The 24799-nt window shown below is 40.8% G+C and overlaps 1 protein-coding gene across 1 annotated transcript in view; it reads left to right on the top strand.

The window, feature by feature from the left end:
- Window positions 1-6032: 6032 nt before the first annotated feature.
- Window positions 6033-24799, top strand: part of DYNC1I1 (dynein cytoplasmic 1 intermediate chain 1) — a gene marked incomplete at both ends in the record, with an annotated part of 175990 nt that continues 157223 nt past the window's right edge. Inside the window, 3 exons of the mRNA XM_080609610.1 lie at window positions 6033-6140; window positions 8702-8816; window positions 11263-11353. Coding sequence (XP_080465736.1) covers window positions 6033-6140; window positions 8702-8816; window positions 11263-11353 — 314 coding nt within the window. The remainder of the gene's footprint in view (window positions 6141-8701; window positions 8817-11262; window positions 11354-24799) is intronic.

Here is a 24799-nt window from a genome sequence, read left to right as displayed (position 1 = left end):
TGTGTTTCAATCATTATTTTCAAATGAATGCCATGTATTAGAATGTATTTATGCTAGGGCAGCAGCTCCCCTGTGGTTTCTTACAGACCAAAGATGTTCAACTGCTTTGTTCAATTTCATACTTTGCATGCACACTTTAGACTTGTAGAAGTTATGGGTAGAGCCCATGGGATTTTTTTTTGTTACGAAAATGTATAATATTCCTAACTGTAGGAAATGTGTTAGTTTGCACAAAATAGAGAAAAATATGTTGTATAGTGGAAATTAATCCTTTTCTCTTTTTTCAGTAGAAAACTCCATATGTAATAGTTTCACAGAATCATAGAACGGTTTGGGTTGGAAGGGACCTTAAAGCTCCTCCAGTTGCGAACCACTGCCATGGGCAGAGACACCTTCCACTAGACCAGGTTGCTCAAAGCCCTGTACAACCTGTCCTTGAACACTGCCAGGGGTGGGGCAGCCACAGCTGCTCTGGGACGACCTGTGCCAGTGTCCCACCACCCCCATAGTAAAGAATTTCTTCTTAATATCTAATCTAAATCGACCTTCTTTCAGCTTAAAACTGCTCCAGCCCTCTGATCGTCTTCCTGGCCTTCCTCTGGACTCACTCAGGCAGGTCCCCATCCCTCTTGTGTTGGGGGCCCCAGAACTGAATGCAGTACCGCAGATGAGGTCTCATGAGAGCAGAGTAGAGGGGCAGGATCACCTCTTTCAACCTTCTGGTCACGCTCCTTTTGATGCAGTCCCGGGTACGGTTGGTTTCTGGGCTGCAAGCGCACGCTGAAGGTGGCTCATGTTGAGGTTCTCAGCAGCCAGCACCCCAAGTCCTTCTTCTCAGGGCTGCTCCCAAACCGTTATCCACCTGGCCTGTTCCAATAGTAATAGTACTCCCACTCTATAAACCCATTGTTTAAAGCCAAAAATCATTGAGTAATGTATTTTATTATGCAACTTCCTTTGCATTTCAACTAAAGACATTTTGCAGTTTTGGACTCAAGACTATCTGGCTCTTTATGAAGGCATATGAATAATACATGTACAGCATCTACTAGTACTGGATGCTGCCTATTTATTTTAGAAAAGTATATTAATGAATCAATTATTTATAATTAGTTGCATAGGATGACTAATGCCATATGTAACATTACTTAATGAACCCCGTAATGATAATAATTATGAAAAGGGCAACATCATAAGTCACAAAGCAGGAAAGACATTGTCATGAAGTGGTGAATATAGTTCTACTCTAGTGCAACCTACTGAATGAACAGCATGTAAAAATCCCCCGTACACCAAAAAGCAATAAAATACATAGGCTTTTATATCTTCTACCAGAGTTGGAAATTTAGGTTTCTTTTTAGATGAGCTTGGTGATAGCATACAGACAAGATGCTATTCTAGGAGATACAATGAACAGGTTTTAAGAGAAGGGAGTTATTGTATCTTATTTTCTTTTTCTGCTTATAAAAAGTGTGCAATGTCATAATTTTCCTTGATTTTATTTTATTCATCATACATTGGGCACTTCATGCTTATTTTCGTTACATTTAGTCCAAGCTATATACATGTGTTGCCACTCTTTGTTCCTCTATTTCTGTGGTTTTATTACTATGGCAAGTATCAACTTATCAATCAATTCTGCAATTGTCGTAAACCTGTGACTGTTTCTGCTGTTATGCGCTAACATAAATAGTATAACTATCTGCTCAAATATTGTGACACTGATCATCATTAAAGACCTCGTAGCTTATTATAAAACTGTAATAAGTCTACTGTCTTGTACTTGTAAAAGTACTTGCATGGCTTTTAGTCCGGTTAAGGGTAAAATGCTGTTGTTTGGATCTTCCATGCTCATGTGCTTACAGCTGCAACTAATGAAATGGTCATAAGATGTTAGTACCTGTGTGATAAGTTTCGCGGCGTAGTTCTGCGTATGTTCTGTACAGCAGAGAAGGTTGTGCAAATCCTATTATTATTTTAAGATTAATGTAAATGGTCTTTCAAAGGTCTTTTTTTATATACTGACAAGCCAAAAGGAACTGCTAGGAGCACGTTAAGGTCGGGATTCTTCTTACCCAGTCTGAGACATTTACAGTGGAATTTTTTAGAGCTTAACTGGTCACCCAGGACCCTTTATCATCGTTGGAGAGGAACTGATGGCTTTGGGGCATGCTTATTCTTAACTGCTTTTGGAAAAGTGGAGTCACGTCCTACGGTACCCAGACTCTTTTGATTTTACCTGCATTGATGGTAAGGATAACTCTGCATCTACAACGTGAACATCCAGATTTAGTGAGATAAGCCCTGTAGATGATGAGATCCCGTAATGCAGTCCTCAGAAGCCTCAGCTGTTCCTTTGCACACACCTGGGTGGCTGCTATCCCGGTGGATCTGGTGACCCTCTAATGTGGGAGTGGAATTGACTGTATTTCCAAGCCCAAGAGGGGACTCTGAGGCACGTTTAATGAATACAGGGAAAACTGACATCTTGATATGGAACAGTCTGTTTCATTAGAAGTCAAAAGGAGCAGGCTTCTGTCTCTAGAAAGGAGAATTCCCTCAGAGTATTAGGAGTGCAGATGAGTGCTCTGTGTAAGGTGGTTCACATCCACGTATCCTGCTACATCTGCATGTGGGTGGTAAGCTCTCCTGCAGTGGGAGGACTCTTAAAACTCTGTCACTTGACAGTAAACTGGGCCAAACAAGATAAAATTTGATCTAAGATTATGAACCTCTCTTGCTGAGGGGAGCCCTACGCTGCTGCCCTGATATAAGAACTGTTTCTACATCGAATGCAATGTTCAGTGTGTTTGTTCCAAAGTGTTCCTTCTCCCACATACGAGATTTAATTGCTTCACTACAAAATGTGCTCCTTACTGTTTCCCTCTGACCAATGCTTTCTCACAGGCTGGAGAAGATTAAGTTGCACGTAAGCCTTGGGCTGTCAGTCTGCACCACAGAGAATGCTAAAAGTAAATCTTTTTTACTGTTTGCCTTCATCTCTCTTGGTGGGGCATGCCTTTCGGCACTCAGAATGGCAATTATTAGAAATTTATTCCCAGTAATGAATAGTGTTAGCGCCATGGTTAATACCAAGTAGAGTGCCAAGTATGTTTGCCTCCTTACTCACTCCTGACTTGCTGACACCTGAGAAAGGTGGTTACATACTCTCAGTTTTCAATTTGTGCTAAAATTGTAACTAGCCAGTTTGAAGGTTGGTAAGCTGTTTGGGGGGGCTAGGGCATGACTGTAATATATGCAGGATGAAAGTAATTTGAGATTAATTTCTTCTTATAACTCATCTCTGGCAACATTCTTTGAAGGAAATTTAATACATCGTCTTTGTTGTATGTAATATCTGTTTTGTTAAAAATAGGGCAAAGTTATAATAGGATTTGATCACCCTGACTGGAGTATTGTAAAGAAGGGGCCAGGCACAAAACTGCTGATGCTCAAATCGGGGGGAAGCTAGTCAGCTTCCCTGACATCAAGGAAATGAATTTTTAGAAAGCCATTCATGGATATCTGACAAACAGCTTGAAAGGGATGCCAAACCCTCAGGGTTTCTGTCATAAGCCTTAAAACATATTTGCATATTTTTTGCATAGAAACAGGAGCTCTCTCTCTGTTGCCAAACTGCAGAACTAAAAGGATGCAAAATCCCTACCTAGTCCAAAGGGCTGTGAGGGGGAACTTCATAATCAGAATTCGAATGTGTGCAACAGATTAGGAAAATTACTTCTGCCATAAGGATCCCCCAAAAGGGATTTCTGCCATATCTGAGAGAGACCCACAAATCCTGAGCAGATTGGTAAGCAAAATCTACCTGCCGTTAAAAAGCTTGTTTTCTTCTCCAGGCATTTCTCATGTGAAAATAGCTCACTGACGTCAACAGATCACACAGATTAATGTTAAGGTGCTACTGCTTAGTTTTCTTGGTATCAAATGCACTTTTTTCTGGCAGTTTTGATTTCTCTTTCTCAAACTGAAAACAATACAATCATGAATAGAACTAGAGTAAGAGAGAAATAAAGAAATTATGTTCCTCCTCATACAGCCATTGCACCCAGTCGTCCAGTTTCCTAGGAGTTTCATGTCCTTCCCAGCTATACTATTTACTGTGAGTTGTTGTGGATTGAACCAGGAGTCCCTGGGCCTTGGAAGGACTGCAGGGCACATGGCCAGGAGAGGCAGCTCTGTTGAAGTGCAGGATCTATGACAATGTGAGCTGGACTGGTTTAATTCCCGCTTGAGGGCTTCAGCTAGGAGTTTGACTGGGAAGTGTTAGCATCTGTGGTGTGGTCCCCACACAAATACCGGTGCACTGGCCCCTTTGGCATCCCTCATGCTGCTCTTATTTCTGACATTTTCATTGAATGGTTTCCTTTTCTGATTTCAAATATTATTCTTTTCTTCCATTAAATGAAAATGCTTGCAAGGACAACAAAGCACTGTGCTTTTATCATTTTGGGGAGAAAGCTGATGACTGCAGAGGAATTTATGATGGGTGAAAGCACTGTATAATTTTTAGCATGTAAATTCACTCTCTGGTCATCCTCCCACCCAGACAGTAATGTGAGTGGAGTTCTCATCATATTAGCAGAGAGTTGCCGTTTAAATTTCCCATGCATCAAGCCAACAATAGACTCCCATTGCGCATACATGGCACTGCCATTGATCTGATTGATTTTGGGTTGCGTGGTCAGTGATGTGTGAATTAATAGGAAAGGCAGTTAACCCTTTTTGAATGTCTCTGTTAGTCAGGACTGTCTTTGAAATAAAGTGCTAATCGGTATTGATAGAGTTAGATGACAGCCTGTAATGATTATGAAGTTAGAAAAGAAATTAAATATCTGTGACTTAAATTACAGATTTGTACATGAGTGGGGTTTTAAAACCGTAGAAAAAGTTTGATATCCTATGTTCTTTAGAGATCTGGCTGCATTTCTGTATTATGTGACTTTTTATCTCTTTACTTGTCATTTTCAAGGCTCACATAACAGTAACTAGGTTGACAGAGATTTAAAACAGAATGTACATGGCTTCACATCACTATGCTACAGAGAATTGTGTTTAGGACTAAATGGAGGGGCAGTCAGCTCAGAAGACAAACTTTTGCCAAGTTTGTGTGGTTGGAGTCAAATCGGGAATATTGGACATTTCTCCTGCCTCTTGGAAAGATGATCTGAGCTGATATCTGAAGATGATATCTGAAAGATGATCTGAGAGATGATATCTGCCAGATGACTGCTGGCAGAGCAATGTGCTGCTTCATTAAAGAGAAGCTCGGGTTTGCTGGGTTGTCTGGTTTTGTACCTAGTCTGCAGCTTTATGGGGGAATGGCCCAGCTTTCCCTGGAAAGGGTGGAGGAGATTCCTGAGCAGAATATCCCCTAGCTTGGTGAGGGTGCTCCCCAGAGGGATGAATATGTGAAGGATACTGGGACTGAGCTGGTGGTCTGTGTGGGGCTGTACCAGTGGAACCGGGGGGATCCTGGCATGGCAGCCATTCAAGGCACCTGCAGAAGCAAAAGCTATCATGTTTCCAATTTTGCAAGCAGAATTATTACTTATCTAAGATGTATGGGGCTGTTTGGGGCAGATCTGGCTCTTGTACTTCAAACTGAAATCCTTTTGTGGATCTGGGCCCTGCAGTCTGGCAGAGCTGCTGAAGCTGATGAAAATCGAAAGACTTTAGCTTCAGCGTGTAAAAAGCATTAAAGCATTATTCTGAACAGCAGACAAAAATGGGTTTGCTTCACATAGGTAGTTTTCTAATAGAGGTCATTTGAAAATATTCCATATTTGGTGATATTCTGGGTTAATTTCTTGAAATAAAAATCGTGGAACAAATATTCTGCTTTCTACAATGTAAGTATAGTCCAAAGGCCAGTATTTCTATAGAAATATATTTGTAGCAATTTTAGAAATGCTGGTTTTGATATAATTATATTTCTTTTTTCAGTAAATAAGGAAAACATTTATTTCTGTTTTCACCTTGGTTTCCGTAATTTTCTTTCCAGCAGAGTCAAAATGTCAGACAAAAGTGATTTAAAAGCGGAACTTGAGCGCAAAAAGCAGCGCTTGGCTCAGATAAGAGAAGAGAAGAAACGGAAGGAGGAGGAAAGGAAGAAGAAAGAGGTAAATATGCAGAAGTGTCTTTTAGATAGCTCATGCTTGCAGAAGGGGCTTGCTGAGGTTTTGACATCTCGGTATTTTATACCCCAAGGTATCTGTCATGTGGAATGAGATCCTCAAACCCACATCAGTCTAAGCTTAAAATCAAAATGCTTATTTTCAGTCAAGAAAGTCGGGGTGAGGGAATTGCTTTTAAAACCAATGGACTGTCAGATGACAACAGTTTAGACAACATGATGCGTACGTGTGTGTGGAAAGAAAAATTGATTTGCCACAATGCTTTTTCATGGCCTCTTCTTCAATGGAAAGGGAGTGGAGAGTAAGGAAAAAAAGAAAGAAGGCTCACGTTTTTTTCAAGCCATAGCAATCTAAGTGTGTATTTTTGAAGACTAGTTTGATTACTAGCTAAGGTAACAGATTTGCAATTATTGTTCTCCACCAAAGTAAAACATAATTGCAATTGCATTTTCATCTTCTGGCATGGGTGCATCTTTCACTTCTATTAAAGTTTGATTGACATATTAGTTTATTTGTCCTTGACAATATGCATTAGGTTTTTCATTAAGGGATTTGTACTTCTTTTTATTCAGTCACTTAGTGGAATAGAGGTGAGAATTGACAGGGAGTGGATATTCATTTTCATGCAAAGTCAGAGAAGCATTAGGTGATTATGTTTCCTTTCCTTCAAATGTCAACACTTACTATAGTTTAAAGCACCTGTTATCCTTTACTAATAACTAGTTTCCTTTTAAACTGACACTTTAATATTGTACATGAATTTCATGGAATTACTGTGAAAATGTGATGTGATCCAAGAAATCAGCGTTCCAGTTTTGGCTGTCTTCTTGATCTTTGTTCATTTGAGCCATTTTTGTGCAATTACAAGCCCCCCCCCCCCCCCCCCCCCCCGGATCTCCTGGAGTCACTGGGGGAGTCCTCTGTAAGCAGAACTTTAAACATTAACATTTTCAGTGTTCATTACTAGCCTGTTAATGAATTAGAGGGAAAGGAGACAAGCTAATGGATCAAGGAAGCTATTAAGTCCTTTCCTTTGTTCCCCGCCTCTGATTTTATGCCTCATGGAGATCTTGTGATGGCTGGAACTTTGCACTGGCCCCGATAGCCAGATCCAGCTTGGGACACCCAGCTCTGCCGGTTACGCTGCAGTGCCTAACTGTGGCATCGTAAATGGGGTGCACTGGGATGTCTAATGGTCTCCAGGAGTGAAGTCCCAACATTCACCTAAGTGCTTAGCCATGTACGCTGGTGCAGAAGAGTTATCTACCACCCTGTGTACCGAGATACTTCAGGCTAGCTCATGGGAAGAGCTGAGCACAGTGATTTGCCTGAACTTTGTAAAAGCAGTGTTCTTCTGCATCCTGGCCGTGTTCAAACTAGACTACATGGGGATGCTTCTGAAATTCAAGGTTTTCTGTTGTGCCTGCACCAACATCAGCTCTAGTTTGATGCACTGTGAGAGTCCTCTGTGCCCCACACTCTGGTTTCAGCAGAACAGAAAACCTTCCTGTGTGGAGGTTAGGTAGGATCAGCTGATTTAGAAGCTGATGCTATCCAGCGTAGGTTCCACAGTACAAAGGCAGATGCCTCCAACCTTCTCTGTAAGAACTATGCTGGGATTGCTGCATTTGAGACATGACAAAATGATAGACATGACCACTTGCATTTTGTTTTACTTGCATTACTGGTTACCGCACTAGACTAACAAAGTGAGACATGGGTTCAGTTCCCTCATCTGCTTGGGAGAAGGGCCACAAGCCTGCTTTTTTAAAAGAAATGTTCTAACCACTAGGCAGGAGTATTGGTGTTTTCCTTCCACCCTACTAAATTGGGGAAGGATGAGTCAAATATAAGGGATTCTGGCTAATGCAGATGTTGCTCCTCCTGTTTCTAGGTCCCAGTAGACCAGAGCGGGAGGAGTCTAATGTGTGGAAGCTCCAAGGAGGTACAGATACTGAAGTAAAGAGGGAGGGGTCTTGTGAACCGTTAGTTTTGGCTGTTGGTGCCCAGAGCTGCCAAAATCCTATTTTAGACACATTAGCCCTTTCCTTTGCTTCTGTTAGATGCTGAAGTTTATGAGAAAGTATTTTTATAGTTAACGAGTGCTTGGGAGCAAATGTGGGCCTTCAAGCTACATCACTGAAGCCCAATGAAATTTATTTCTTGATCCTGGAGGAAGTAGGAAGGGGCCATTTTTATTCAGGGTAATGATATTTCTTATTTTATGGTCAGCTTTTACATTAGCTGAAAAAGTTGCATCTGATGAGTGAGAGGTAGAAGATTTCCATTGGTTTGCAGAAAAAATCCTTGCAAATATCCTTGCAAAAATCAGTTTTTCCATGCATTCAGGGAAAAATTTTGTTAGAGATATATATAGCATAAATTATCTAAATTATAAATTATCTAAACATATCTAAATGAATTTCAAAGGGCACCTAAGCAGTGGTGCATGTATTTTCCACTCGTAATTGCTAGAGCTGATTATACGTGGATGAAACTTTTCTGTATTGTTTTGTTTTGTTTCGCTTTGCTTTGTTTTAACTCAGGCTGATCTACAGCAAAAGAAGGAGCCAGCTCAGGAAGATTCTGACCTAGACCGCAAAAGAAGAGAAACAGAAGCTTTGTTACAGAGCATTGGTATATCTCCAGAACCACCTCTAGGTATTTAAGAGAAGCACACTGTAAAGCATTCAGCTCTGCCACAATGAATGCGTTCTTTCCCTTAAAGCATGCTTGGCTTTTTTGATTTTTGGCTGTAGTAGTGAAGTGAACTCTTCTGTTTGAATGCCTGCCATATCATACACATATACCAGCTCATGGCATTTTTGCGTACTTGTCATTGCCTAAAACATCTGTTTCTTTTCTTCAAGAAAATTTTATGAACATAATGCAGATTGGGTTTGCATACCAGCAGTGATTTCTTTTCTGATGGACTTTATGGTCTTCTATCACATTTATTTGATGACCCATGAAATATTATTATAAATGCTGCAGTTCATTAGTCCCAAGTTTTGTTCCAAAAATTCAGATTAAGGATTTGCTAAGGAAGGAAGAACGTAGTCATGTGGGAATTCCCACTGAAAAGTGAGAAATTTCCTTCCTGCCTTCACACCTTCCTGCCTTCCTTCCTGGGCCGCCTTCTCCCTTGAATCCAGAATCATTCTCACTGTATTAGCTAAAATACTGGCTTCTATGGAGGTATCAAGCCTTGTCATTAAATTCACTGAGGGTGAATCTAGGATTTTACCCCTAGACATTCTTGCCTGTAATATTTAGGAAGGACTCCAAATTTGACAAAATACTGAAGCATTGATTTAGGGGGGCACCTTACAGAGATGCTTGGGTGTGTATACAAGTACATTGTGACATTCTGAATTGGAATTTCAGTTAATAGCTTTCATTAGTCAATGTTGAACATTTACTGAGAAAATTTACTGGTTTTGTAAGTTATGATACAGTGACTGAAGCTTTTAAATACCGCTTCTCAGAAGAATTTTCTAACAGCAATGGTTTGATTATTTTTATGCCATAAAATGCGTTTTGTAAATTTTATTGTGATATTATGATGTCAGATACGGTTTTAATGTTCTATCATTTAAAGCTCATTTTTATCTAAAAATGAAGATGCATTTACTTATCATATTAGTAACTAAACACATATGTTTGTGTTGCAAATTATCAGTTCTTATCTTAGTTAATTATTTTGTGGTTGATATTGTCAAAACCACCTGAAAATTCACCTGTGAGATGAATCATTTTAGTTAAACAATAGTATTTTGTCCTCTATAAATTCCCTATATACATACTCACAATTAGTATACAAAGGAGGCTTTAACTCTGCCTTCACACATGCATGTGATACCTAGATCCCACTGTGAATATGGAATACATAAACAGCCACGACATACCTGTGACCTGCCAAAGGGCTGTCACAAAGATGAATTCACTTTTCATGCTGCAGTTGTTTCTGTGACAGTCTCCAGTGAGAATCTGCATGAATTGTTTGACCACATGGAAAATCCAAATCTCTTGGCAGGTCTGTCATTATACATTATAGAGCATAACAAAATAGTTTATAGTTTTACTCCGCTAAATCTATAAAGGGAAATGCACGTGATTTAAACCAAATGGGAAACTTCTCTCTCGCATTAAACCCCCTTTTTTGTGTTTTATTCAATGTGACTGCTTTGAAGAGTACTTGATTAAGTACTGACTGGAGACACCTTTGCATTTTTGAGAAACCATTTTAAAAGAAATCAGGATATTTTTACTTTTTTATTTATTGTTTCCTTGCTGAAGAGCTTTAACATGGGCTGACCTTGAGCTATGAACTTCCTTTCCTGTTTCAGGAAATAAAACTGCCTTTGCATGAAATATGCTTCAAAAGCCCTGGCAAGCCAAAGAGAAAATAATTTCTAGAGCTTGGGCAAATAGTATCTAAAGGGAAACTTCCCTGAGTGTTGAAATCATGTCCCACCCAAAATGGAACCTTTATATGACCTAAATTACTTAAGAAAACGCAATCAATACGCAAACTAATGTGTGTTCTCACCATTTTGGGGAAATGATTTTAACTTAGCTGAATTTCCTTATTTAGCTTTTATTTTTTATGTCATTTCCACACTGCAGCCTTAGACCATCTCTAATGGACACTGGCTTTTGATTATATTCAAAATTTGGAAAGTATGCTTGTTCTATTGCCTATCTGGCTTTACCAGAAGAGTTCACTTAGTTTTTTGACAAGCCCCTGATATTTCTTCATACCTTTAAAATCTTTTGCAAGCCAACTTTAAACTATACCCAAGAAAACAATTGCTATTTTATTTCCACAGAGAGCTCCTCCATTGATTAGCTGTAGATTCCCTTTGGGCTTTCAGTCCTGTCTAAATTCATGTCAATTTTAACACTTCCAAAAGACTTAAAATTCACTTGACTCTCTTCCTTTTCTTTTTCTTTCCTTCCTTATTTGCTTTCACCATTTCAAACTCTCCCACTCATTCATCCACTATCATTTTGGTCCATTGGTTTTGATTTGTCTGACACTGCTCTTCATCAGTGCAGTCGCTGCATGTGTTAACATGGGATACCTGTTATTTTCATTATTTAGTCCCAACCCCTATGTCTCCCTCTTCGAAATCAGTGAGCACACCCAGTGACGCAGGCAGCCAGGACTCAGGAGATCTGGGACCCATTGGAAGGTAAGACACAGAGTCAATAGTGTTGAATAAATGTGGGTTGTTTTATTTTCACTTTGCTCTTACTTCCTCATTTTTACCTTTGCTTCTGTAAATGAGAATGTGCTGTATCTGAAACTTTTGTCTCTTTATTTTCCACCGTATGTTACCATTCAGTAAGACTGCTCTCATATGTGAGGTAAATAAATGCATGCAGCAAGTAGATTTTAAGCCGTGAGCCCCAAACCTCATATTGGAAGCGAAAGATGAATCTATGCTTCTAAAATGGCCTAGAGAAAGCTGTCATACTGTGTGGAAATACACTAAGACCAGGGGGAAGTGTCCAGTGGTAGTTATCTTTGTTTACATAACTACTGCCCTTTGAAGTGCTCCCAGGTATAATGCCTTGGGTTCTTGTGTGGTTGCTCATCGCAATGTGTGCCACTGACAGTGTCAGGGAAGAGCTTGTACAGAAACAGGCTGAAGCAGCCTGGGACACACTGGCAATTCTGCCTTGGAAATTGTGGATATGAGAGAGTTTAATGGAGAACGGGAGGGAAGCAGCTGTCTTCTTGTTGGAAAGGGGTTATGGGTTGTGCATAAGGCATGGGGACAAGAGCAACCTTCTTACCTTTGTTTGTATGGATGAAATAGGAAATGAAGTGGCCAAAATAATTTCTTCTCTGTAGTAGAAAAGAAAGGATGATGCTGCTGGTAAAGGAGCATATGTTCAAGTAAGAAGAGGTGCAACAAACTTTAATGTATGTTTTGAGAAAGGTAACATATTGTTCCTATGAGCTGTTTATGTATCAAACTAATTCAACATCAAGCTGAGCTGCCAGTGCGCCCAAATCTGCGAGCCAGGACTCTGCTAATGGCTTAAAAGCACAGTGATTGCTCTCTGCAGTGAACAGTGCTCAGGAGTAGACACCATACCTCTACAGACACGAACAGTAATGTGACAGAGCTTCGGGTCACCAGATTTTGTACCACACCAGCCTTCTGTTTAGAAAAATCACATTTCTGTAATTTGAAAGTAAGTTGTGTTCCCCTTCAGCCAGATGCAGACACCATCAGTTGTGATGTGTAGGTTGCACAGCTGCTGCTGAAATCTCCTCAGCCCTTCTCCCAGGTCTGCCCTCTAGAAGAAACAGGTTGCTAAGTAGAAAAGCCCCAGCCTGTCTGATATAGTCATTCAAAACACAGAAAATAGTATAATGTAATGATACATTCATAAATAAATGCAGTAGATTTCAGCAAATCAAAGTACTTTGAGGAAACAAAAATTGGTTTTAAGTGAAGTATAGCTTGCTGCTCACCATAAAGTTATTTCCCAGCAGCACTACGTGAAGCTATGACAACACTGGCTGAAGACTTCTAAATTCCTGGTTTTCTTCTGAACTTCAGTAGTGTAACTTCTTTACTGTTAAGGTAGTGAAATGCCCTTCGAAGGATTCATTTTGCTGGGACATACGCTCACACTTTGACTCTGTCAATAACAAGCAGTGAAAGCACATAACCATGTGTCCCTATGGAGGAGAATGAGTTTATCCTCTTCAAAGCTCATGATGTACTGCATTATGAGCTTTTGATTCGGATCCATTTTCTGCCTAGTTGTAGCCATCCTAAGAATTCAGTGAGAATCCCAAGACCTTGTTTGTAGTCCACCAGTTTGCTTGCCATCCTCTCTGGTGTTGCACGGACGAGCTGTATGCCACGAAGGCCTCTTGCAGATGTTTGCCTGGAGTGATTGTTTTGTGGTAATTCAGCAATGTCTGGTGCAGGCCTTGGTGAATCTCTGTAAGCTGTGGATAATATCGGGTGGCAATTAGTTGGGTTAGTTTGCCACAGAGTGCAGGAAGATGCTGTCAGTTTGTGTTTGTGTGAAAGAGTGCACTCAAGCATGAATATGATAGAGCAGTCAAACTTGGTGAGAAGGATGTTGGTAGACAGGGGCAGAGCAGTTGACATCATGTACCTGGACTTGTGCAAAGCGTTTGACACTGTCCCGCACGACATCCTTGCCTCTAAAATTGGAGAGACATCAATTTGATGGGTGGACCACTTGGTGGATAAAGAACTGGCTGGATGGCTGCACGCAAAGAGTTGTGGTCAATGGCTCGATGTCCGGCTGGAGACCGGTAACGAGTGGTGTCCCTCAGGGATTGGTGTTGGGACCAGTTTTGTTCAACATCTTTGTCAGTGACATGGGCAGTGGGATTGAGTGCGCCCTCAGCAAGTTTGCCGATGAGACCAAGCTGTGTGGTTTGGTTGATACGCCGGAGGGAAGGGATGCCATCCAGAGGGACCTTGACACACTTGTGAGGTGGGCTGATGACAACCTGATGAAGTTTAACCATGCCAAGTGCAAGGTCCTACACCTGGGTCGGAGCAATCCCAGGCACAGCTACAGGTTGGGCAGAGAAGAGATTCAGAGCAGCCCTGCAGAGAAGGACTTGGGGGTGTTGGTCAATGAGAAAATGAACATGAGCCGGCTTCAGTGTGCGCTCGCAGCCCAGAAAGCCAACCGTATCCTGGGCTGCATCAAAAGGAGCGTGACCAGCAGGTCGAAGGAGGTGATCCTGCCCCTCTACTCTGCTCTCGTGAGACCTCACTTGGAGCATTGTGTGCAGTTCTGGTGTCCTCAACATAAAAAGGACATGGAACTGTTGGAACAAGTCCAGAGGAGGGCCACGAGGATGATCAGGGAACTGGAGCACCTCCCGTATGGAGACAGGCTGAGAAAGTTGGGGCTGTTCAGCCTGGAGAAGAGAAGGCTGCATGGAGACCTCATAGCAGCTTTCCAGTATCTGAAGGGGGCCTACAAGGATGCTGGGGATGGACTATTCATCAGGGACTGTAGTGACAGGACAAGGGGTAACGGGTTCAAACTTAAACAGGGGAAGTTCAGGTTGGATATAAGGAGGAAGTTATTTACTGTAGGGGTGGTGAGGCACTGGAATGGGTTGCCCAGGGAAGTTGTGAATGCTCCATCTTTGGCAGTTTTCAAGGCCAGGTTGGATGAGGCCTTGGGTGGCATGGTTTAATGTGAGGTGTCCCTGCCCATGGCAGGGGGGTTGGAACTGTATGATCTTAAGGTCCTTTCCAACCCTAACTATTCTATGATTCTATGATTCTTTGTTGGTAGACCTGTCATCACAGTGGGCAAACAGGATGAAACCACCTCAGCTGTTTTCTGAGAGATGCCTAGACCATACTTCTGACTTATTTTGACTACAGCAAGTGTGAATGCCTGTTTGTCTCTAAAAGCAAGGTTATTCTGCTTCATTTTAATGTATCCTTCCATTTCAGTCTCTATGATAGAGGGCGCTTTTGAGAGATCCCTTGTCATGCCATCGCACTTGAAAGATATTCCCATTTTCCTCATTCTGCTACAAATTTGCTGTACAACAGTAGACTGAGCACAGGCATTAGAGGAGAGCAGATTAGTTCCAAAGCTGCTAATGCCCCCATCTCAGAGATCACAGCTTGTCTGTTGTTATTGTTGCTAACGCTGCTGCAGAAATAACGAGCTCACAGAGCCTGGCAGAAATTCTGCATGCAGTGTGATTATTCATTGCTAATGTGTTCTCCAGAGGAAGATAAGGATATTAAAAGAAAAAAAAGAGATCTGTGAAGTCATAGATTTTGGATCACTGCAGGAGAGAGGCCCCGTTGAAAGCTTCGAAGAAAGCAAGGGATCTTTGTATGTTCCCATTTGAGGCAGCAGTTTCTGGTGCAGAACTAGGTTGGGTTCATAATTCTGAGAGTTGTCAGCACTTCTGGTAGTTGTCAGACTTAACCTATTCGCTGCAATATCACGAAGTATATCTATCTGAGGCATGTTTTTATTGGCAAGCACCTGTGGTTCCTTATGGAAGAGTGAGTGTAGTTTATCCAGAAATCCAGGTTTCTGACATCCACTTTTCAGGAAGGACAACTGATAAATTAGAGAGATTGGACAATGTGAAGGAGCTCTTATCCTGGAACAACAGACTTCACTCAGTCTTACTTTGCAAGATGAAAACTAACTGGCAACTTACTCACCAAGGATAATAGTTATATGGGAAGCAAAAGGTCCCCAGCAGGCAATGTATAAGAGCAGCAAAGAGTTCATCATTGAGGCTAGACAAATACAGACCCAGAAATTTTAATGGTGAGGCAAATAAAGCACTAAAGCAAATTACCTGAAGAGTTTATTGAATCTTCTGTCACTGGACATTGCTCATTCAGGATAATGTGCCTGCCCAACAGGCAGATGACAGGTCAAACAACAATTCATTCAGAAAAGTCATACAGCTTTTTTGTTGCACAGGAAGAGAAGCTGCGCGGTCACAATGGTCCCTTCTGCCATATGATCTATGAACTAGTAGTGCTGCTATCCTGCAGGACTATTGTCCATTATCTCCAGCAAAATAGCTAGGTCAACATTGTCCTTTCCCTGATGCCATTAAGCTTATTAGGAGAAGGTATGGGGCTGGCTGTGTAATGGCACTAAATTATGGAACCATTTCTGTCCTTGCAGCCCAGGCTTCTATAAGGTTTTTTTTAGCTTCTTGATCTTTAGTAGCACATTGCTATTTGACATAGCCTTTTCACTAGGGATAATGCTGGGTTTCAGGAGTGTTCAAGCTTCCCTCTGAGCCATAACAGCAACTGTAAGAATGAGCAGATGTTGGGTGAGTAACTGTGCTAGAAACTGCTGACAGCTTTCTTTGAGTGCTTTCAGTTAAACAAGGGAGACAACTTTTTTATTTTTTGGTGGTTTTGAGGATCATTTCTGGGGAGGCAGAGGTGCCTCATGCTTTGATGCTGGAAGACTGTACCATAACTGTGTGCTTAAGGAATCGGATTGGTGTGTGCTACTCTTAGCTATCAGCAGGCTACTCTGAATGAATTAGAGCCCTGTTGTTGCACATGGAGCAATTTGCCTGTCTCCACATTGCTTCGCACATCCCACTTCACTTTTCTGATAGCTTGTGCTACACAGATAGAACAGGAAAACCACATCAGAGCCTGAACTGATACCTATCTCTGGATGTGGGTTATCGATTCACAGGGTTTTCTGTTACCGTGTATTCAGACCTGGCTCGTTTTCCACAAGACAGTGTTGCAGGATCCCAAGAAGGTTCTCCTTGGCATAGAGTATGCTAGGCTCCTTGAGAATCAGTATTTTGCTTGGTTTAGTATTTTGTATGCATTTTGCTAATGCCCAGTGTCCTGTTGGTGATGGTCACCTGATACAGATATGGACAACTGAAATGCAGATTCCAGCTAGCTAGATCTGAGTAAATGCTGTAAAGGAAGGGGCTGAGGTAAAGACGTTTGCTGAGAGCTCCTGTGCTGTAGCACAGTGTGAAAACCGAATTTGCCTCTTTGGGGCTATTAATATGCAGCTTCTTCATGACAACTGTATGCATCTCAGCCCTCCCTAGCAGATACTCTGAATTTTTGCTACCTTAGTGTGGTGGAGAGGATGTACTATTATAGTACAGCTGCCAAGAAACAGTGCCCATGGAGACGTATGGTTTACTACTCAGTATGCCTAAGACATTCATAAATTTCATCTTCTCATCACTCACAGCCATGAACTGCATATTTGTGTCCTCTAAGGGAGTACACAAGGACAAAACTTGTACAGTGCTTCAGAGCCAAGCAGCGCAATACCACATCTTGTGGGCTGAGCAGCTCTCTACAAAAGCCCCAATACCCTGATACAGGTAGAGCTAGAGCCCTAGGGTTGGTCTGTGCTTTGCATGCCAGCTAAACATAAAATAGCAGGAATACATCTGTGCTGGAAGGATGGACTCCTGTGGCTGGGTAGTTTTCATGTGCTAATACTAGCCTGTATTGGTATGTATTCTTGTATTACCCAAGAGTGTCCATGTGTTCACCCTGGCATATTGCACACTTCGAGGAGTTCCGTTTGTGGACCAAGGTGTGATTTATCTGTGTGGCCCCTTTTCTCCCTGTATCCTTCACTACTCTTATACATTCCCAGTTAGCTTTTTTACCCTACAGTGGTAGGTTTGCATGGTAGCATCTGATTGATTGTTGAGCACGGTTGTGTGTGTGTGCATGCAGTGAAGTCCCATGCATGCAGCACTTCTCTGCCTTTTGAAACGTGAGAATCTCGTTAGCTAAGTATAAGGTTTCCTACCTTCCATCTGCTCAGTAAACTGCATCAGGCTCAGCTGTCTTGGATGTGTAAAGGTTAATGGTTGCCTTTCTTTCTGCAACAGCTTCATCTGTGCCCTTTCACTTTCTAACTTGCATATTTTGCTGCACACGTTTAGATACCTGATTATTTTGTGAGCTCCCATAATGACAAAGGTGATTGATAGGAAGCATTCTTCATCTTCTACTAGCTTCTATCAGAGGATAGTTATTTCAGTGTGGTGCTTTATCTGCTGTGAATAAGGCAAGGTGGATTATTTTGTACCGTTTCTCTTGCAGTCTGCTGGTTTTGGTTTGTTTGTCTGGCTACAGCTACTCATTCCATAATTATTGTTCTTACTTGGATTAATTAATGATATCACAGTTTTAAACACAGAGACGCATTTGAAATTGCGCTGAAATTGGTTAGCTTCCTTCAGTGTAAGAAGTTTACTTGCAGTAAAGCAGGGCCAGCCCTTACTTAGATGAAGCTGTAAATATTTAATGGAAGTTCCAGTGAGAATGAGTTTGAGCATAGCATCAGGTAGCAGATGAAAGAAAAGGCAGATAAAAGATAAAAGAAAAAGGGAAATAATTTCTCAAAGAGGTTTTGTAGCAGTGATATGCCGTTTTTGTAGCAGTAGTATGCCATAGAACTTAGACCAGTCTGTAATGATGATTGCCTCATCAGCACTATAGTTTTTATATCTAGATAAAATACAGTACATGAGAAGCAGAATAGCTGCCTGTAGTGCTGAAGAACTTTTCTCTGAGGAGCAGTATCACCTCTGGCTTTGGCTGCTGGCATAATATTTTGTCCAGTACGTCAGTTCATCTTGCAGTTAGTGTGACCTCTGAGTGTGTTCCCTGCTGTGTTCCAGAGACCACAATAGCAGCTGTCACATTAGGTTGGATGTCCTTACTGATAATTAAGAGCATGTCTTCTTCTCTTGCATTCTATTTTGAAGTTTGCTGATAATATTAGTCTGCATTCATGTATGTTTTCATCAGATGTGATTCTGAGTTGCTTCCATTTACCATGCCCATTTTGAGGCATTTGGGTGTAAAAAGAAATACACTAGGATGTGTTTTCTTTCACTGTGTTGATTTCCACCCTCAGTTTGTATTGATCGAGTATAGGGAGAAACAGATGTAATTCCAGGGTTTTTTTGTCTGCAGCTTATTATTTACTCATTTTGTATTGTTGTTAGGTGTTCTGCTTTATAATGCAATATCTCAACACACACACAAGACATGTTAATCCTGCATTGCTTCGTGTCTGACTCAAATACAAACATTTCTTGCTTCTCAGATGAAAGGAAGTAGATAGTTTGGAGCACCTGGGCACTGAGTGAGTCAGAGCATGCTATTATTGTATTCACCCTTTTACAGCTTCGTATTTAAACTTGCTAACTATCAGTCAAGTTTGTTGGGTTTTTTAAAAGAAAAAGGCATCTCCAGTTGTGTTGCTACCACATAATGTTTTAAATCACAAAGATTTTGTTTGCTGATCTCTCATGAGCATGTCTAAATGTCACCAAAGTCTTTAAGTTGTGTGCTTTTTAGGCTTTTTGCCTGCAAAATCTGACTTGGCAACTCAGCTTTTATTTTCACTGTTCTACTTTTAAACAGTTACTTACCTAGTACAGTAATGTAACACAGTGACAAGCTGAAGAAAGGGTATCAGAATGCCATTCTCCCTTTTAAATATTTGCTTTGTGGTTTAGTTAGACAGATGAAGAAGCCAAAAGAAGAAGGTGGATCCTGGTCTCTTATTTCATTTATACAGAAAGGTTGAATTATTGTAGTAGATGACCTGTTACAGTCCATGCAGCGTTATTTCCTATCTTCTCTTTAACTCTAGAAAACATCTCTCATAGCCATTAACAAAACCATGTTTCTGTAAGATCTGCTAAATGTAACGTTATTGCCTAGGGCTTAGCTACTTTATCATTAAGTAAATGCATTTGACGGGTTCTGTGCAATGATGCTGTTTTGTCATTGCTGCTCAGCTTTGCATTACCAGCATTTCATTGTGTTACCATGTTCACAAATGATACAGATCCTTCTTCAGCTGTGACCAGTACAAGTGGGCTTGTGTTGAGTTGCCTTAGGAGTAGCAGCCAAAACAGTAGCAGGGGTTTTTTTATGGTGTCTTTTTTTTTAAGATCAGCTTATATGTACAAAATGGCCTTTAAATGGCTGTTTTAATGGCATGTGTGTTTCATAAATGGGCTGAGCCAAAGGGAAGCACAGAACAGTGTAACACCTCAGAGAGAGCAACAGGAAAGACTGAGGGAAAATACCTACATTATGGTGACCTTCACTTGGATGGCGTTTTATTCAGAAAAAAAGAAGGATTGTAACCCTAGGGACCACTGTGTAGTGCAGACATGAGTCTTTCACAGTGGAGAGTTAAGAGAAATAGTTTGGTGGCTTGAGGCAAATGGCATAACCCGTAGGATGCTGGTGTTGCTGCTCTTCTTTAATGGCTTTGACCTTGGTATGGGATGTTGCCATTACATGATAAGGCAGAAATACACACCCCAGCTGTTAATTTTTTTCCAGTATAATTTAGCATGACGCCATTGTCAGGATCTCTTAGCACACGTTTTGTCTTACAGTTTCCAACAGTGTTAGAGGCCAAATCGTGCCTTAAGCCTTCTTGACCTGAATCGTGCTGGCATCTATGAAGGAGTGATAGTGCCAGCTGCCTCCCCCTGCCTGGGGAGACCCTGGCTATCTCAGCTATCTTTATCCTACCTTTTAAAGTGATGCTGCAAATCTCTCACACTTTCTACCCCCTGCCCATTTACAGAACAGTAACAGGGTGGGCTGGTCCTCCTCCCATGAGCATGGACTGCTCAGGATGAGTGCCTGCTTGTGCACATCTTTGCTTGCCCTGCATAAGTTAGCATACAAGGATGGAGGAAAGCAGATTTCTTGCAATCTTTTACCTCCTTTTGTCCCTGCACAAGAAGACCCACAATCCTTCTCCTTTATATTCAATTTATATTTAGCCCTAGATATCTGAAGCCTTTCCCTGCCAATTTTTTTTAGCCTCTAAACATAAGCAGACACCTTAGGGACTGATATTTGGCAGTTGCTTTCAAGTGTCTGTATGTCTGACCTAGAAAGTAGGGGGTGTTTTTCACTGCATGCCAGTTACAAAGTCAGAATGGTCTGTATTAATTAGAATCATCTGCAATCCTTTTAGCATGTGAGCCTGTGGCATCGTTAAGGATTTTCATGCTTTCATTCCTAAAGGATGGGGATAGAGTTCATTGCTCCAGATCTTTGATTATTTTTCTCATTAGCAAGCATCTCCATGCTATAAATTAAAGGAGAAGGAAAGATTGCCATTCCCAGGGTGCTTCATAAAGTGCCTTGGAAACCTGAGCCTCAGCTGCATCCAGAAGAAAATAATACTAATGTATAAAGCCCCACTTAACCATTTAGGTTATCAGACCAGCTGTAGTTACTTCTCTGTAGTTATTTCCAGGCATATCATGAATATATTTAGTCTGACAATCAGATGATTTTAAGGACTAAAACACTAATCCTCTTAAAACAAAACAACTCACTTGCTAAAGTCAGCTCAGCTTAAATAGCTCTCTTGCATAGAATTTCATCTTGATTTAATTAAATTATGTGTGATCACCTCCTATGTTAAACTGTTTAACATAGTTGAACTGGTACAGTTTGTGCATGTAGATGTTTATTTTCTTCACTAGCCTATGAAAAAGCCCTTTACAATATCCCTATTCACAATTTTATGTTTAATCTGGAAAAATAAAAGGAGGCTTTGAGTAGCTATTTCAGTAACTAATTTTTTTTTAGGAATTTTCTTCAAAGCTGTGATTTTTTTCTTCATAGAATCATAGAATAGTTAGGGTTGGAAAGGACCTTAAGATCATCCAGTTCCAACCCCCCTGCCATGTGCAGGGACACCCCACAGTAAACCATGCCACCCAAGGCCTCATCCAACCTGGCCTTGAAAACTGCCAAGGATGGAGCATTCACAACTTCCCTGGGCAACCCATTCCAGTGCCTCACCACCCCTACAGTAAATAACTTCCTCCTTATATCCAACCTGAACTTCCCCTGTTTAAGTTTGAACCCGTTACCCCTTGTCCTGTCACTACAGTCCCTGATGAAGAGTCCATCCCCAGCATCCTTGTAGGCCCCCTTCAGACACTGGAAGGCTGCTATGAGGTCTCCATGCAGCCTTCTCTTCTCCAGGCTGAACAGCCCCAACTTTCTCAGCCTGTCTCCATACGGGAGGTGCTCCAGTTCCCTGATCGTCCTCGTGGCCCTCCTCTGGACTTGTTCCAACAGTTCCATGTCCTTTTTATGTTGAGGACACCAGAACTGCACACAATACTCCAAGTGAGGTCTCACGAGAGCAGAGTAGAGAGGCAGGATCACCTCCTTCGACCTGCTGGTCACGCTCCTCTTGATGCAGCCCAGGATACGGTTGGCTTTCTGGGCTGCGAGTGCACACTGAAGCTGGCTCATGTTCATTTTCTCATGGACCAACACCCCCAAGTCCTTCTCTGCAGGGCTGCTCTGAATCTCTTCTCTGCCCAACCTGTAGCCGTGCATGGGATTGCTCTGACCCAGGTGTAGGACCTTGCACTTGGCATGGTTAAACTTCATAAGGTTGGCATAAGCAGAACATTTTGTTTTTCCATTTAAAACTGATTTTGATTCTGAAATTTTAGTTTTACTTACTTACTTTAATTATTCAAAATCAGAATAAAATTTTTTATCTGGTCTATTGAAAGTCAGGCAATTGGGTCATGAAAACTTTTGAAATTTTTACTGTTGATGTGAAAAAATGTTGATAACTCTCATACAGTGACCTCTTGTTTCAACCTGTTTATAGCAAAAATCTCATCCCCTCTGGAATGATTCTAGCACCAAATGAATTCTATAAACGAAAGAAAACACCAACTCTTTTTCCATCTAGTAGTTACTGGATTTTAGCACTGAAGCAAAAATGAAAATTTGCTGAAATCTTATCACCTTCTTCTTCAGCTGAATAATACAAGACCTAAAAATTGTAGGTTTCAGCCTTCGTTTTAGCTCTTTGACTCCTCTGAAAGGGTATGGATTGCCTTTTCTAGATTTGACTAATAAATGTGACTGTCTTTTATGCCATTTTATCCAAAGCCTTCCTTTATATGCATATCCATCAACTCTGTATCAAAGTGTCCTAATGTGAGTACTGTGGTTCCTTTAACGGATCTGCAGGAGCTGTTAATATGTAAAAACTTCTCCTGCCAAGTTCTTGCTTTACATTTGTGTTCATCTGAGTTCTATTTTGTTGCATAGAGTTACTCTTTGTATAAAAAACAAGATGAAAATAGTGTTTTAAAAAAGAATTTTCAGGTTTTGCTACAAGAACAAAAAACTTGTGCCTTTCCCCATCTTGAATGTGTTTTTTATTACTGCACTTTCATAATGGCAGTTCATGCTGTCCAGCACTTACAGTAAATCTGTGTCAGTTCATGGGCTGAAGAGAAGCTTCTGACTATTTGACCTTCATTCCTCACAGATCCAGCCTGCTGCTCATAGTGACCCTCCTGGTAAACCAGCATAAATTTGCAGACTAAGATTTCTGTAGCTATAGTATATACATTGAGAGAATGACAAGGCTCATTACATTTGTCATGAGACTGTATTCTGTAATGTAGACCTGAATCAAAAGACAGACTTTAAATATACCAAAGAAGTTTAGCAAACTGGATGAATTTCACTGCTGATGTAATTAGTGGGATTCTGTGAAGTGGAAATCAGCAAGGTATTGGTCCTGTGCTATGTCTTTACAATTAAAGGCATTCCAGAATTGTTCGTTCTGATTTAAAAGTCAGGTGGATTTTGAAAACCATTAAATACATTCAGCAGCATAGCCTTGATTTTAATCTTGAAATATACATGTGGTTTAAATATCATTTGTCCATGACTCTTTATAAATATACCTTCAAAAAAAGGGGGGGGGGGGGGGGGAATTTTAAACTCATGCTCTTCTGAGAAAGGCTGTTATGGTTGCCAGGCAGCTGAAAGGTAGTGTTCTGCTCTCAGGGAGGTCATAGTTGCTCTTTTTATTGGTGAAGACTGGAATTCAGAGGTGTGAGCCTGCTTAGAAGTGTAAATGCAAAACCCAAGTATCTGGCTGTGCTCCAAAGTGGTGCCAAGCTCCATGTTCACTGAATGTATCATGGTATTTTATTTTATGATTAGCAGCCCAGCTCCGGACACAGGAGCGTCAGAGCATACTGCTCTAAAGCATGAGTGTCTTGGTGAGAGGCACAAATCCTCCCTAGCTGCTGATAGCCATCTTGCTTATAATGTGCTTCAGAAAACAAGTAGCACAAGGAGGGTATTTTCTTTTTGCCAATCCTTTCAAAGTGGAACAGATCTGCAGAGCAGGGCACAGATGGCAGCAGAATAGTGGCTTAAATGCAAAGTATCAATTGAGGCAAGTGGTACTTTTCCATCTCTGAGTAGTAGATTTTAATCTTCTTTTCTTGATGTATTTTGTTTTGGAGACACATTTCAATACTACAACAGATATCTTAAAGTGAAAATTATAGGGGAGAAAATTAAGATTGTTAAAGTCTAGAAGAAAAGGAATAAAACCAAGCAGCTTATCTATACACACGTCTATTTTAAACATGTGCAGTAATTTCTCACCAACAGTTTCTTAGTTCAATTATTTTCATTAATCAAGAGCAAAGTGGGAGCTTTGGAGAAACTGACACAACAAAATTGCTAGAACTCTTTAAAATTTTGTCATTTAAAAATGATGCAGCCTTAAAATAATTGTGGCAATATTTAGACATTGAAAATAAAAAGGAAGACTGACTAGATACATGATGGATTATATATTGAAATTGCAAATAATACTGGATTGCACTTCAGTGACAATATTCAGTGACAATATTTCATATCATATCAAAAAAGACATTCAAACACATCTTAAGCATTGTATTCTACTGATGATTTTAAAATGTGAAGGGTCACAGTTCTTAATACAAGCAGTTCTTCATCTTTGGAAATTGTGATCCAAGCCTGCATTTTAAACACGGGGTTCCTCCTTGCGTTGAAGTCAAAACCAAGAATCTTGTTATCCTTCGTAATATTAGGCTTTTTGGTTAGCTCTTTTTTTCCTAATTCACATATTTTGCTAGTTTCATTTGAAGTTACAAGAAAAGAAAACAAGAAGCAGACTGAAGCTGGCAGGTTCTCAGGTCCCTCTTCTGTCAATGCAGATAGGCCCTTGGCTCATCACCAGGTGCTAGCAGGGAA

This window comes from Psittacula echo (genome assembly GCF_963264785.1).
Source record: "Psittacula echo genome assembly, chromosome: 2".
In the NCBI taxonomy this organism is placed as follows: domain Eukaryota; kingdom Metazoa; phylum Chordata; class Aves; order Psittaciformes; family Psittacidae; genus Psittacula; species Psittacula echo.
The sequence above is the reverse complement of the archived record's forward strand: the minus strand, read 5'-3'. Positions and strand labels throughout refer to the sequence as shown.